We start from the raw sequence: 16,303 nt of genomic DNA, 5'->3' as shown, positions 1-16,303 counted from the left end.
TTTTATAAAACATACGTGCAAAATAAGTTTATATTTATACCCTTTTTTTATCAAGTAGTCATCTAATCGGTTATACCACATACGTCCTGTTTGTATAAACCCATTTAAAAATCTTTGTGATTTAATGGAATATATTCCCTTGGGTTTTACATTAGATGCTTATGATACCTTAACTCTTTAAGTATATTCATATATATCATTATTAAGTGATCCATACAGATAAGTAGTAACAACATTCATGAGATGCATTTAAATAACTACCAGGTTGATTAAGTATCTAATAAGTAATTGTATCCATTACAGGAGGATAAGTTTTCCTCCTAATTCATTTATGGTCTTTGTGGGAAATATTGAGTTACAAGTCTAGTTTTCCTTGTAACTTCATTTGCACATTTCTTTTCGGATAAAAATTCATTTGTATCCCATACGTTTCACATCTTTAAAAGTGATAACGATTAATCCGAAAACTTTTCTTTTATCGAGCGATTCTAATTCAGCTCGTATTGTTCCTTTCCATTGAGCTCAATCATGTCCATTTTGTATATTCAATGACAGATTTTAGTTCCAGATCATCATCTTTATTCATGATGTCATTGTAACATTATATGAAAATATCTCATAGAGATTTTAATTTCATTTCGGTTCCATAATATTGCATAATTTATCGCAATTTTAGTATTTACATTTATCAATATCCTCTGCAGAAGGAATATTGATTTGTGGTTCTTCTTGAACACTTTCTTTTACCTCATTATCAGCTGATTTTCTTTTTCGAGGATTTTTATCTTCGGAACCAATTGATCTTCCACGTTTGATGCGTGGCAAAGACTCAACAGTGACATTATTGCCAGCTTTTGGAATTTCAGTTCGAGCTGAAGCATTTATCGCTGGTATATATGATTTAGTCACCTTTTTTTTTTATCTGTAAATGCATAAAGTAATTAATTTGCAAGTTCTTGCATATGCATTATTTTTGAACTTTCGTTTCACATTCTTTTGTGCGAGTTCAATATACCTTAATTGATGTTCACATCATGAAGCATCATTTTATTATTTTTTTTTACTTCACCCCCTAATCTAGGGAACAATGTTTTATTAAAATGACAATCAGCAAAACGTGCTGTAAAAACATCACCCATCATGGGTTCAGTATATCTTATGATTGAAGATGTTTTATATCCAAAATATATTACCATCTTTCTTTGAAAAAAACATTTTATTGTGTTGTGGTGATACAATTGGAACATACACTGTACAACCAATGTTCTACGGTGGAAAATATTTGGCTCTTGGCCAAAATCAAGTAGTAAGTGAAAATATTTATGACTTCCACATGGTATAATGCGAATTAATGTCGCAGCATGTAAATTTACATGTCCACATATAAATATTGATAGTTTTGTACTCATTATCAATTGTCTAGTTATTAGCTGCAAGCGTTTATCTATTGATTTAGCTAAACCAATTTTGTGTATGCACATGAGCAACTGGATGTTCAATAACAATCCCTGTAGATATATAATGATCATTAAATGCTTGAGATGTTAACTCACCAGCATTATCAAGTCTCATCCTTTTAATGGTGTAATCAGAATAATGTGTTCTCAATTTAATAATTTGTGCAAGAAACTTTGCAAATGCCATATTACGGCTTGATAACATACAAATATGAGACCATCCGCTAGATGCGTCTATTAGAACCATGAAATATCAAAATGGTTCACATGATGGATGAATTGGTTCATATATCTTACCTTGAATTCTTTCAAGAAATATTTGTGATTCTTTTTCACAATATACTTTTCATTAATCACCATATGTGTTTTCCATTAATCACCATATGTGTTTTTTTTTTTTTTTTTTATAAATCACCATATGTGTTTTTTTATCATATATCCTTTTCACCATATACGCTTTTAATCATATGCGCTGTGTTTTTCACCATATGCGCTGTGTTTTTTACCATATGCGCTTTTAATCATATGCGCTTTTCATCATATGCGATGTGCTTTTCATCATATTCGCTTTTTATCATATACGCTGCGCTTTTCATCATATGCGGTTTTCATCATATGCGCTTTTATAATATGCGTTTTTTATGTGAATAGTAAATTAATTAATTTCGTTTTACTATTCATATGAATTAATTTCGATTTACTATTTTGTTAATTGAATAATATATATACATCATATACTTGTGACTCCGAAGGCTCAAATGAATTTGACCATATAGTTATATGTTGTACCTTGCACATTAATTTTCAGTAGAAGCTTTAGATGCATAAATTTTTTTTTTTTTTGATGAACTATTTGTTTCATATCTAGCTTAGGCAATTATTGTGAACATTTGATCCCTATAAGAGCATTTATCTTTTAGACTTTTAGTTGATTCGTACTTGTCACAATTAGGGATAGCACCCGCGGGTCGTGGATGCGGATCCATTGGATCCATCACCCGTACCCGTGGATTTTTTTTTTTTTTAAATCAAATAACTGGAAATTTGGATTTTTTTTTTTAAGAGACATCCAATTGAACCCTTGTTCGTTGAAACAATTTGACTATTTTTTTTAACTCCCCATTTATTTAACTTCGTCTCTTGACCTTGCCACATCACCAAAAAGTACATCACTTGCCTTTGATGTCACCGTCACGGTTAGAAACAGTCTAATATAATGCTTATGGCTCTTTGTATACACATAAATAATTTATGTCCATTTTCATTTCCTTACTTATTTTTTCTATTTTTTGAAAGACAATTACACCGAGCAATCTTTGTCTCATTCTTTGAAACAATCTTCGTCTCATTTCTAAGATTTGAACATTATCTTCAAGGTTAGAAGGTTTGGCTCTGTACCGCCAAATCAGAGTCCCTTTTATTAGACAAGTTAGTGTCCCTTTTATTATTAGACAATTAGGCATTAGAAAATAGTTTTACATTACTATGCTTTGTTTGTGTACCCTTTTTATATGGTTTGTTTATAAGTATATATGCAGTGTTTCTTTTCTTTATACTTCTCTTTCATCTTAATTAACACATATAATCTCTCATCATAAAATAAATAGTGTGAATTCTTTTAAGAAAATGGATTATGTAAATCAAATTTGTTTAGATAGTGAACCAAATACCTATTGGAGTATGATACTAATTCAAAGCGAGCGGAAGCATTTTTTAAAACTTTATAAAATCATACTCTTTCACGGATCATTGTACAAAACTTTAGTAAACAAAACAAATTAACGAAATCGAACGAGAGAAGATTAGAATACAACCTTTGTAGCCTTTTGAAAATCGAATTTGAAAACTCAAAGAAGAGTTCCTCTAAACGGTAGACACCCAAAGTTCCAACCTTGCTTCGATCTATACCTTCTACTTAACGGATCTTTTCTTCTTCCTTATTTCCACCAAAACCGAACCCAATTATAGATTTCAAGTATTTTGGTTACTTGAAAATGAGAAAGAAAAATAACATTTTGTGTATGTGTGTTTTGTATCTCTTTTTTTTAACTTTTAAGATTTACTTTTAATAAAAATACAAACTACTTTTTTTTATTTTAACTTTTAAGATTTACTTTTAATAAAAATACAAACTACTTTTTGTATTTTAACATTTAAGATTTACTTTTAATAAAAGTACAAAATACTTTTTCTTATTTTAACTTTTAAGATTTACTTTTAATAAAAATACAAACTACTTTTTGTATTTTAACTTTTAAGATTTACTTTTAATAAAAGTACAAACTACTTTTTCTTATTTTAACTTTTAAGATTTACTTTTAATAAAAATACAAACTACCTTTTTATTTTATTTTAACTTTTAAGATTATAAATTTAAGAATAAACATTAGTATGCATGAAATAAATAATGATTAATTGCATAAGTAATCATAAATGTTAGATAACATATAAAGACCCCATCGTATTCGTATTGATCGGAATTAATCTTGACCCATGGTACCGTGTTGTCAAATGACGTGTTGCGTACATAAAGTACCGTGTTGTCAAATGACGTGTTGCGTACAATCATGAGGTCTTATTAACATAAATATAAATGTTAGTGAAGTTAATAAGAGTTAGATTACAGAAAATATAATTCAGGTGGTATAACCGACCATATATATAACTTAAATAACATAAATATAAATGTTAGTGAAGTTAGTAAAAGTTAGATTATGGAATTATAATTCAGGTGGTATAACCGACCATATATATAACTTAAATAACATAAATATAAATGTTAGTGAAGTTAGTAAAAGTTAGATTGCAGAAATATAATTTTACTTATGATGATAATAATATTTACCTTACTCAGAGGCGGAGCCAGGAATTTCCGTTAAGGGAGGCTTCATTTACTTTTAAATAGAAATATAAAATTATATCGAACAACATAAAAAGTATCATAATTGAAAAGCGAAAATTGAGAAATTATTTTTAGTGTAAACTTACATGTGAGACATAGTGATAAAAATTGACTCTTAGATTTTTAGTGTAAACAACATAAAAGTATATGAGGTTGAAATATGTGATATATTGACATTTAGATTTCTGTTTCATTTATAACAAAAACGGAGTACTTATGTATACATTAACATTTGAGGTTTAATTTTTATATTATAAAATTTGAGGGAGTAAAAGAGTGTGGAATACACTAGTTAAGGGATTTTAACAAAAAGATAATAAAAACTCATCGTGTCTATTAAATCTTTTACCAAACCCCACCTGCAATTCCCAGGACCGGACTTCAAATATTTTTTCGCCATATACATAATTAGTACTCTATATTCTTAACACGATTAGCGGACGCTGGGCACCCCAAAGTCCCCCTACTAGCTCCGCCATTGACCTTACTAATAAATAATAGAAGATATCGTTAAAGAATTTCTTACCTTGATTAGTGACTTGTGCTTGCTTAGATAAACCTTGATTATATGGAGCACTTCGTGCTGATAACGTGTTATAATTCAGTAGGCTTATAACTACCTTTAATGATTATAAGAACAAGGAGAGAAAAAGAGAGAAGAAAGAGAGAAGAAATATTGATATTGATATTTCAAGAGAAATGGTACACCTTAAATGGTTACCATACATGTCTATTTATAGTATAAAATATTACTATGCAAGAAATATAATAATAATAAAATTAACATCCAATCTAGATATTTTATAACACAATCTAGATATTTTATAACATATAATATATAATTAATAATTGTATATAAACGAATTAAAAATTTTCCTTGTTTCAAAATAACAACTAAACCAACGAAGCAGTGCTTTAGTGGTACCCGTCGCTTATGATCCCTGGGCCCGCAGGAGGGCCTTATTGAATACTGAAAGGTGCAGGTTCGAATCTCGGCTTGCAACTTCCTGTTGGGTATTAGGGGGAGGTGTCTTACACGGCTTACTTAGCCCTTGCGGGGTGGGCGGTATGGGTGACATAGTCACACGGAGTCAGGGTTTCTCCGCTAGAATAAACCTTTTGAAAATAACAACTAACTAAAAAAGAGTGATAAATTAATTGTTAAAATTGTCTAAAAGAACAACCGACCTTAGCTCAGTTGGTAGAGCGGAGGACTGTAGTTGTATAACAGATATCCTTAGGTCACTGGTTCGAATCCGGTAGGTCGGAAGTTTTTTTAAAATTATTTTTCTGCTTTTTTTAAAGCAGCCTATAAACAGTACTCCTTATCTTCTGACAAGTAATATTTATAGAAAAACTTTGTTACGCAATGAAATAGGAGTACACCTTTTGTAATTGTCAAGCAAAAGGGTAGTTGTGGGCCTTGTGGCAAGGGCAAGGAGGTTTCGGGTTCTTCCTTCGTTTTTTTTGACGAGGTCATGGAGAATTTTGATGCTTTTAAAGTGGAAGACAAATTGATCAACTCGAAGCCCAAAGCAAAGCCAAAAAAGGCAAAGAAGGTGTATAAGACCGAATTAAATAATTTCTTCGTCGACGGTCTTTTAATGGTTTAGTTTTGTTCTTTGGTTGTTTGCTTTGTTTATGGTTGTATTTCAGATTGGTTATTGTCTTTGGCTTGTTGGGGGGGTTTTTGTTCTTGTGTTCCTGTTTATAGTCTGGTTGATTGTTTGATAGTTTTAGTTTGGTTGATGGGCTCGGCTCTTTGGTTTTTCGTTTTGTTTAGTTTGGGCCCGAGTTTCGTCTCTTTTGTTTGTAAGTTGCACGGGCCTTCATTGATTGACGTATTGTCCCTTTTGTTATAAAGTCCTTTTTCCGGATAAAAAAAGCCTTTGTAGTTGTCGGCATTTTTAAAGATGATATAACCCTGTAAAGCTAACTTGATGTGTTTTTATAGTTGTAGTGCTCCAAGAATAAAAAGAGCGGTTGATAATTACCAAAAAATCACTTTTCACATTTATTGTATTTTCTAGGGGCGGAACCAGAATTTGACAATAAGAATGGCTTACTCGAGAATTAAATGATAACCACAATAATAAAGTGTCATATTGTCATATGGAGATAAATAAACAACGATAACCATTTTATATATATAAAAAACGTACAAGTTAAACCAAATACATAAGTGATGTCAAAAACAATATGCAAAAACTAAACAAATTTTGCTCACGTCAAGCCATATTTTTCACGAAGTAACCTGTCAATAATAATAGTTACAAAGTCGAAATTAGTTAAATATTAATAAACATATGGTAAAATATAGTATATTAAAGGAATTGTATCTTGTGTGGTATAAGTTGGACCCGTCGACGTTTTTGAGAAGCAAAAGCATTAATTATCTCATATGTAGTAAAGATATCAACAATGTCTGTTTCAATATATAGTAGCAAACAACTTTAGGCCAGTATTTAATTTAGTCCAGTATCACATAGCATTTAGTCAAGTATTTAATAATTCTAGAAAAGTATACACTTTGTTGGGTAAGGTCCATACAAATAACGGATAATTAAGTTGTCCATGTATTTGATTAAATATTATTTGGGCTTCAATTGAGGGAGGCTTAAGAAAAATAATTAATCATAACCTATTAATTTTTCATTGCGATTAGGCCTATTGGGAAAGGCTGAGCATCCCATGTCCCCTCCCTGGCTCCGCTACTGGTATTTTCTAACGATGAATCATATGTGATTTAACTATTCATTAACCGAATCATGATGTTGTTTGGCTAATCATTCGAATATAGACTAGAGTTACGGTCCTGATTCTCGTAAGAGTTTTCATGTTCAAATTTCACTGGCATAATTTGGGATGACCAACGAAATAAATAATCATAAATCGTCACAAAGATATTTTGATTAGATGAAAATATTTTTGGGATGACCAGATAAATAATCAGAAAATGTCATTGAGATAACTCGGTTACACCAAAGTGTTAGAATAATCCCTAATGTTTGTGCCTTTTATCATTTACACCCTCATATTTGCGTTGATGACAACTTATACTCTAACTTTTGGCGGTAATTTGATGGAAGTAACCACATAACGACCATAACCACCTATAGGGGCGGACCAAAGAAGGGGCAGGGTGGGGCGCCCGCCCACAGTGAATTTGCAATTTTTAGTGCAATTTTTTTCGATTTTTTGATTTTGCCCCCGGTGGAATTTTTTTTCCCCCAAACTCTTCACATTTTCCCCCAAAAATTCCATATTGTCTCAAAACCTCCGGCCCAAAAAACCTCCAAATTTTGTTAAAAAAACTCTATATTTTGCCCAAAAACCTCTTTGCCAAAAAAAACCCCTACGTTTTTTAAAAAAATTCGCCCCAGTTAAAAAAATTACTTGTCCGCCACTGAGTCCACCTATAGTTCAGTTGGTTCTACTTTTCTTTGATGATTCTTGTTATGATATGATTAAATCATGTTAATCAAGAATGTTATAATGTAATAAAATTCAACCGAGGGTATAAAAATACTCGCTCTCCGCGTTAGTAAATAGGAAAATCTTATCTGTTTATCCATTTATTCTTTAGTTTGGTTGTAAACACAATCGTACGCGTGATAGATCAATGGGCAAAAACAAGAATCCGAAAAGAAAAAAAAATTCTTATGCTTCGACATGGCCCGTTGATTGTGCCAATCTCCTTCTTGATTGCAGGCTGAAACATGTTTAAATGTTTGAACAGAATCTGATGCTTCATGAAATGTAAAAAAGAACACTAATGTATGTTGGCGAATCAGGTTCCCTTCAAACTGCAACCTTTTTAACTTTATCTGTTATATAAATACATCAGTTTCACACAATCACTAAAGTATTATTTTCTTCCTTACATATTTACCATTTTTTTTTTCATTTATCTTATTACTTAGTGTGTATGTTTTAAGTACATGTTATCACCTTATAAACTTGCCATGTCATCAACGACGGAACGAATGTGCTGCACTGAATGTCAACAATTTATTTCAGATGATGGAGACACACACATACATCGTCATAAGTTCGTCAGGGATCCAAAGGGCCTGCGCATTTTCCTTAGAAAGATGTTGCATAGAAGAGACTTGCCGCATACTAATTCTTTGACTAGTTACGAAAAGTCAACTCTTGAGTCAATAAGGAACTGGGAACCGACAAAACAAAAGCGTGCACTTCTTTGTGGTGTAACTTACAATAAACAGAAGTATAAACTTAAAGGAACTAATAATGATGTTATCAGCATGCGAGAATTATTAATGTCACGGTTTCATTTTCCAAGTAGTTCTATACGGATTCTTGCAGGTATTCCTAATCTTTCTACTAATTTGTAGGTGAAAATTTCGGCCCATTAACTCATAATAGTGTCTGTTTGGGCTATGATTTACCTTTAATGGGTCAAATGGGTAAATGAAACAAGGGTCAGAAGTCGCTTCGCGTAATGATCCTAAAATTCTTGTATCCAAAAATAATCTTTGTTAAAGAATGAATATTGTTTTTGTAATCATATGTTCATATTTGACATAATTTTTATTTATAAATTATCGACGATCAATGTTTTGGGTCAACCCAAAACCAGCCTGGTTAAGAGATAATTCCAACGTTCAGTACAAATTGCTAAAGGATTCACCAATATTTGTCATTCAGATGTCAGTAACAGACACACCGAATGCTGAACCGTTCTTCAGTGTTTGAACTATTCAATTAAGGGGGAATCAAACACACCCTTATATTAAATCATTACTAATGTTCCACCGACCCTGCCCATTTTGCCACTAAAGCTTGTTTCAATTTAGATACGGTTTCCTAAGCTTTCTTTTGGTAGTTTTTCTATTAGATTTGACCCGTGTGATTAACATTGTGAACGAATATACAGAAATGGGCTCGCACCCTCATCCATCAAAAAGAAACATCCAAGAAGCTTTGAGGTGGCTCGTAAAGGACAACCAGAAAGGCGACTCACTGGTGTTCTATTTTTCAGGCCATGGCTTAAGGCAACCCGATTTCTTTGATGATGAGCTTGATGGGTTTGATGAAACGATATGCCCGTTAGATTTTAGGACTGCAGGAATGATTATTGATAACGAGATTAACGACACCATTGTTAGACCTCTCAAGACAGGTGTTAAACTTCATGCCATCATCGATTCATGTCACAGTGGGACGATTCTTGATCTACCAAATGTATATAGCACAAAAGAGTACGCGCCTTACTTACCATATTCCGCCCACCTTAAATTGTTTCAATAGCTGGATGGTGGCAATTTCGACCCATTTAAATTTTAGAAGGGTCGATTTTGGGTTGTGTCTTTTGACTTTTATCTCAAGTGGTTCAAATAAAAAAGTTCAGTTTTAAGGGGAACAAGTCAAATGGTCAGAAGGTTAAAGTCTCAATAAGTTTATACTAGGAAAAAATAACTTTTGGAGTAATAGCTAAGTCTCCCAAAACTTAAATTAAAAAAATTTAGATTACATAGGTGTTATCATATATAATGCACATAAAATTCACATTTTATTATTAAGGTGCCACCCACCTTTAATTGTTTCCATTTGTACTGAAATATGACCTGTGTTATATCAAATCTGTTTTCACACATTAATTAACCGGGTGATGATCTATACACCATTAAAATTATCCGTCCACAACTAAACAAGTAAACATGCATTATAATGTTGTATTGTATGACCTTTTAAAGCAATTTTAGCGGTGTACGAATAAATTATGGTGGTGTACGGATCATCACCCAAATTAAGCGCGTATTATGATATTTGAGCTTGATGGTGCACTTTTTGTTGATGTGCAGAGATCGTTGGTTAGATAACCACCCTCCATCTGGTGCTAACAAAGGTACAAGTGGCGGACACGCCATTTCTATCAGCGCTTGTGAAGATAATCAACTAGCTGCTGATACATCTGTATGTAAATCTTCTAATATATATCATACTTTCTATCTTTTATGGCTTTAGTTAGTGACCAAGAAAATAACTATGACTTTGACTATGACTCTGACTTTGACTTGTGGGCTTTTAAAGTTATAATAAATAAACTTGTGCAGGCTTTCTCTGAATCAGGAAGACAAATGGAAGGTGCGATGACTTACACATTTAAGAAAGCACTTATGGAAATGACTGAAACAAGAGTTACTTATGCTAGTCTCCTGGATTCAATGCATAGAGACATTTTGGCAGCCAAGAGAAAATGCTTCAGTCTTCGGGGACTATTTCACCGTGAAAGACTACAGGTAAAACCCGAATAGACCCTTACGTAAGTAAATGGGTTAAAATTACTTCCATTACTACAAGCCTTGATCATAGATAAATACAGATACAGATATATATAATTAACTGATTCTATTAGCATTGAATGGGTACTTATTGTACTAACTAATAAACTTTCAGGAACCTCAACTATCATCCTCCAAAGTATTTGATATAAACGACCCGTTTGAGCTATAGCTTTACCAAATCAAGAAGCTCCCGAAGACAAACTTTTTATAAAAGTTTTGGTTTATTCAAACCTTTAAAATTCTAATGAGTGTCGTTCGACATTTCAACTCTCACCATTTTCACAATATTTTAGATGCATGATGTCTTCCCACGAAACGTGCCATTGTATAGTGGATTCTTACTCTCAAATAGCGTTTCGTTTTTGTTTGCTTTTGATGTATTGTCACTTCTTTTACTATCTAATATAATATAATGGCCATTTGTTTCTTTGTCTTGAATGTGTGAAAAGTTCTCTTGATGAAGGTACCCGTTTTACTCGCAAAATAAGAAATGATTAAATCAAGATAATAACCATCCTGCCAACGAAGCATTGCTTCAACGGCATCCCTTCACCTTGTGTGTTGGGCTGGGGGTTAGGTCATGGGTTCGAGCCTCGCTCTACCCATTAATTAATCTGCCTGAAATATGGATATCCATATTGACCCCAGGGGGGTTTTCTCCCGGATCCATTCAGGATTCAAACCCGGTCCGCCAGCCCCTCGGGATGGTTAAAAGATCGGGTTCCTGTAATGCGATTCGGGTTTCCTCCCGAATGCGTGTGTGTGTGCAAATGATGAGTGTCGTTGAAATAAATGATACACTGATGCAAGCTTGCCGTTTAAAAAATAAATAAATAAGTAACCATCCTTGCTATACACAAGAATGGTACGACACTAAGATATACTGCTTGGCTCATCTTTTATTATGTACGTGTAAGTGTAAAGATCGTATTGCCCAAACACAATGTCCTGCGATATAAGCCCAAGAGTTCATCCTTATTCTACAACCAATTAGTGATAGAATGACTTCTCCTTAGACTTATATACATACATTTGTTTTTGTCCCGTTACCGATGTGGGACTTTGATTTGCACCCTAGTACGGACTACGGAGTATATAGTTAGATACATACTTAGTAAACCATCGTCTAATGATTACATAAAAAAATTTCGAGTTTTGTTTGGTTAGTTGATTAGATCTTAATTGCGAAACTACTGTGGTGTTTGTTTCGATCACTGATGTTAGCTTGGATTTGAGCCGTCCAAATATTCCTTCTACTTGTCAACAATAACAATCATATAAGGAGGATCCTTCACCAATGGGCTTCTGGCCTAGCGATATCAAGAGAACCATCGTGAACAAAAAGGGTGTGTGTGTTTGCTATTTCAAAAAATATGAGGATCCTTATTCAAGTGTATGATATTAAGATCTTAGCATTATAATCAGATAACGAAAAATTAAAGTTTTAAAATAACTGCAAATAAAACTTAAGGAATGGAACACCACTTTTAAAAGTTTTATCTCTAAAATCGCATGCCATTCCTTCGTTTATTTCGAAAACTCTATCATAACTATTCAATCGTTCACTGCACTTTCCTCGCCTGAACTCGGCATTTTAAGAAGCTATATAGAAAGTTGAGTGGAAGAAGTTTTTGTGGTGTGATTTGTGAAATTAAAGAGATTGTATTACGAGTTTGTTTTGTCCACTTTATCCATCCGTCTCTAGAAACATGTTGCCGTGCGACGAGGCACGAACATGAAAGCAGTGCAAGAGGGTGGGAAATGGGCCGAGTAAAGTCCCTGGCCCGGAAAAATCACATAGTCGTAGTAATACGATAGGGCTTTGATTGGTATTTCGTTATTATTAGTGATAAAGGAAGGTCTGCCGCTTATTCTTTAACGGTTCTTGAGTTCTTCAATTATAGAGAGAAAATGAACCAACAATTAAACATGAAATACCAGTAAAGTGGAATGCGACGAGAAGAAATGAAATTGGAAGTGTTACTGACTTAACATTTAAGTTTTGATATTTTAGAAATAAATAAATATTTAAACATTAATATTACAGTTGGAATAAAAAAAGATATAACAAATCAATGCAAAGTAATTTATGAGATGCCTACCATGCAAATTGTGGTATTGTACTTTAGCCATGTTTTGTGCGTTCTTCGCAACACGCCAACAAAGAAACCCAGCCGACGCACTTGTCGAACACACATGCGAGGGGAATGGGGTGTCGAATCACATGCGAGGGGGAAGATAGTGATACCTGAAGGGGGTATCCGTCCCACCTGTATTTAACGGGAATTTTTTTTTTACACTAAACAAAAAAAATTTTTTACCAAAAAGTAAACGACCCGGAAATTTCCGACCAAATTTAAACTTAATATTTATATGATTTTGACACGATAAGCAAAGTCTGTAAAGTTGAATCTCAGAAATTTTGAACTAAGTTCATGTATTCATTTAACCTCGACCAAATTTCGACGATTCGTGAACAATTATATAAATGGATATGAATATATATGTATATATATGTATAGATATTATAAATTGAAAACATTAACAAAGTATTAAATGTAAAATATTTTACTTTAAACGTATTTGTCTCAATATATGTTTGATATATTTATATTCGGAATTAGAAGGTAATACCAATGATTGAATTAGTAGATACTTCAGCACTTATATATCCCATAAATATTATGATATGGTTATGGGTCTCTGTTGTGAGGTCCACGATGATTTAAGAAATTTTTCCTTTTTAACAATATTCGGAATAAATAGTAAGTTGTTCTTCAATGGGAACAAAGTGTCATTTATCGATAGATTAGACAAAAGTTAGTAGAGATTCTAGATTAATTTTCAATGCATGCTTTACAATGTTTGCCTCGTGTTCCCTAATAAATTAATTATTTAATTTTCATAATATTAAAAACGTTATTTGATATAATATTATTTAAAAGATTTAGAATATATATTTGAATATAATTAGTTTTGAAAAATATTTTCTTAAGTAGCATATATCTTATTTAAATCTAATTTTCACCCAAATTGTTCATCCTTTAAACCACACAACAATTAGTATTTAAATCCTATCACAGATACACCTATTTTATATAACTCTAAACCTATATACAAAATAGTTTGATTTAAGGATTTTGTCAAATATTCCATTTATATGTTTAACTTCTTACGTCAATTCAAAATAAAAGGCAAGACAATAATTTCACAAGTGGATCACTAGTTTTAAATAAAGTTGCAAAACAAAAATTAAGTTATATACAAACACATATCACGAGACTTGTTTGGTTCTGGATAACTCCAAACCTCACGTGGAGGTTATAACAAAAGTAAGGAAACTTTTAATTTTTTTTCTTAGATATGGATAAACATACATAATATAATATTGATATTATATGGGGAGGGGTCATAAAGCAAAAGTATCGACACATAATTACAACCAAAATTCACAATATTTTTGGTTCTTGTTTCTTTTTGATGCCTCACGTGAAGGGTAGGACAAGTAGAGACTTATTTTATTTTACACATGTGTTATATATATATATATATATATATATATATATATATATATATATACACACACACACACACACACTCCTAGTTGGAATACACACAGATCACTCCTTATGATTTTTATATGTTTTTACACAAACGCACATATGCACAGATTCAAATCTATATTTACTCCATATTAATTTTTAGTTGTAACACACTTATATCTTATCTATACTCCGTAATTTTTTTTGCAAAATACAAATATTAATAATCAATAATAAGTTATATGCGCGGGTGTTTTAATTACGGGTTTCAAACCGATTATAACTAAGAAAATATTGGGTATTGTTCGGAGGTATTGTTCGTGAATCCAAGACCAACCGTACAGTCGTCTACTATCATTACGTCTACGTAATTTACCTATAATATTGAATCTCAATATTGAACTGTGAGTTTATAGATCCCTTTTTTAAATGCTTTAAATATTTTTGGGCTGAGAATACATGCACATTATTTTATACGCAATGGACACAAGTACATACTTAATTCTACAATGAGTTTGAACCGAAAATCCATTAGCTTTGGTAACTAGTAGCTGCCGGTTATAAGAACTGGTGGGCGCGAATAGTTGTATATAGATCCATAGGGCTTGACATCCCCGTCCGTTCCAAGTATAGAAACCCTAGCCTGAACTATAAAGCGGACGTATGCTATTTGAGTTAATACACGTTGGATTGCGTGTATTGTACATGTTGGTTGCATGTATGTTAAAACAGGGGTACTTATTATATATACATTAAGTTTAGTTACCAGGGTGCTCAATTTCGTAGAATATTTTGATAAACGTTTTGGATGAAACATCTGAAATCTTGTGGTCCACCTTTATATACAGATTATGCGCAACATTAAAACTATGAACTCACCAACCTTTGTGTTGACACTTTTAAACATGTTTATTATCAGGTTCCTAGAAGTCTTCCGCTGTTTGCTTATACGTTATACAAACTATGTGCATGGAGTCATACATGCTTTATACGAGAAAACATTGCATTCACAAAATCATCACCATGTATCTTATTTTGACTGTATTGTCAACGGTTGTATTATTAAAAACTATTAATTACGGTGATTGTCTATACGTAGAAATCATCAGATGTAAAAAACTTTAGATATATATTCAATTGATAGTATACCTTTTCAAAAGAATGCAATGTTTACAAAACGTATCATATAGAGGTCAATACCTCGCAATGAAATCGATGAATGATGTACTACGTCTAAAGGGATTTGGACGGGTCATCACATGTGGTATCAAAGCGGTGGTCTTAGCAAACCAGGTCTTGCATTAGTGTGTCTAACTGATAAATATTAGGATGCATTAGTGAGTCTGGAATTCGACCGTGTCTGCATGTTAAAAAATTTTGCTTATCATTTTATGTCGAAAATTATCTGCTTATCATTCTTAAGTCTAGACACGTTTTCCTGCATTTATTGCATAGATAGTGTACAGACGAATTCATATCTTAGCATATCTGTTATTGTAAACTTTGCCTGACATCTTCCAAAGATTCCTCCGTAATTTATGGGATTTTGGTATTATATATAAGTATGTAAATTATGTATTAAAGAATACCAAATCTAAACCCTATAATCTATTTCATATCAAAAATCATTTCTCTGATTATACAAGATGGATCTCGCACCTAGTTCAAATTCTTCAGATTCCGTTAGCTCTTCCGATATGGATTTCTACCTGAGCTCCGAAAGCAGTGTAACCGGAATGGATAGACTAATTAGCCATCATCTATTCTGGAAGAATTGGGGATGGGTTCGTAGTCTATTTAATCATTGGAGACAAGAAGAAGGCGATCCCTTTCATCCACCAAATTTTCCTCTCGGCGAAGAACCTGAAGCACTCACCTTCGAACCAGTCCGAAACACCATTTTCACCCTCATTTCCAGAGTATCTCACCATGATTATATATTATCTAAACTTTTAGATCTTATTCATCCCCTCGTTCCTACTGCCAATCATCCTGGTGTAATAGAAGAAGTCAACGAGCTTCGCGCTCGAGTTGTGGCTTTGGAGAATATGATGCAGAACTTACAAGCATCACAAGCCCCACAAACACCAA

General features: G+C 32.6%; 1 protein-coding gene and 1 non-coding gene across 2 annotated transcripts; both read left to right on the top strand.

Moving 5' to 3' along the window:
• Positions 1-5,542: 5,542 nt before the first annotated feature.
• Positions 5,543-5,628, top strand: TRNAY-GUA (transfer RNA tyrosine (anticodon GUA)). The gene is given in 2 exon segments: positions 5,543-5,579; positions 5,593-5,628. It is a non-coding gene; the product is annotated as a tRNA-Tyr (tRNA).
• Positions 5,629-8,251: 2,623 nt separating this feature from the next.
• On the top strand, positions 8,252-11,082 carry LOC139898102 (metacaspase-1-like). Its single transcript, XM_071880813.1, has 5 exons — positions 8,252-8,688; positions 9,260-9,584; positions 10,188-10,299; positions 10,440-10,625; positions 10,783-11,082. Exons 1-5 carry the CDS (start codon positions 8,301-8,303, stop codon positions 10,837-10,839), a joined length of 1,068 nt encoding a protein of 355 aa, XP_071736914.1. The 5' UTR covers positions 8,252-8,300; the 3' UTR covers positions 10,840-11,082.
• The last annotated feature ends 5,221 nt before the right edge of the window (positions 11,083-16,303 follow it).

Source organism: Rutidosis leptorrhynchoides, chromosome 3, assembly GCF_046630445.1.
Source record: "Rutidosis leptorrhynchoides isolate AG116_Rl617_1_P2 chromosome 3, CSIRO_AGI_Rlap_v1, whole genome shotgun sequence".
In the NCBI taxonomy this organism is placed as follows: domain Eukaryota; kingdom Viridiplantae; phylum Streptophyta; class Magnoliopsida; order Asterales; family Asteraceae; genus Rutidosis; species Rutidosis leptorrhynchoides.
This window is presented reverse-complemented; position numbering and strand designations above follow the sequence as displayed.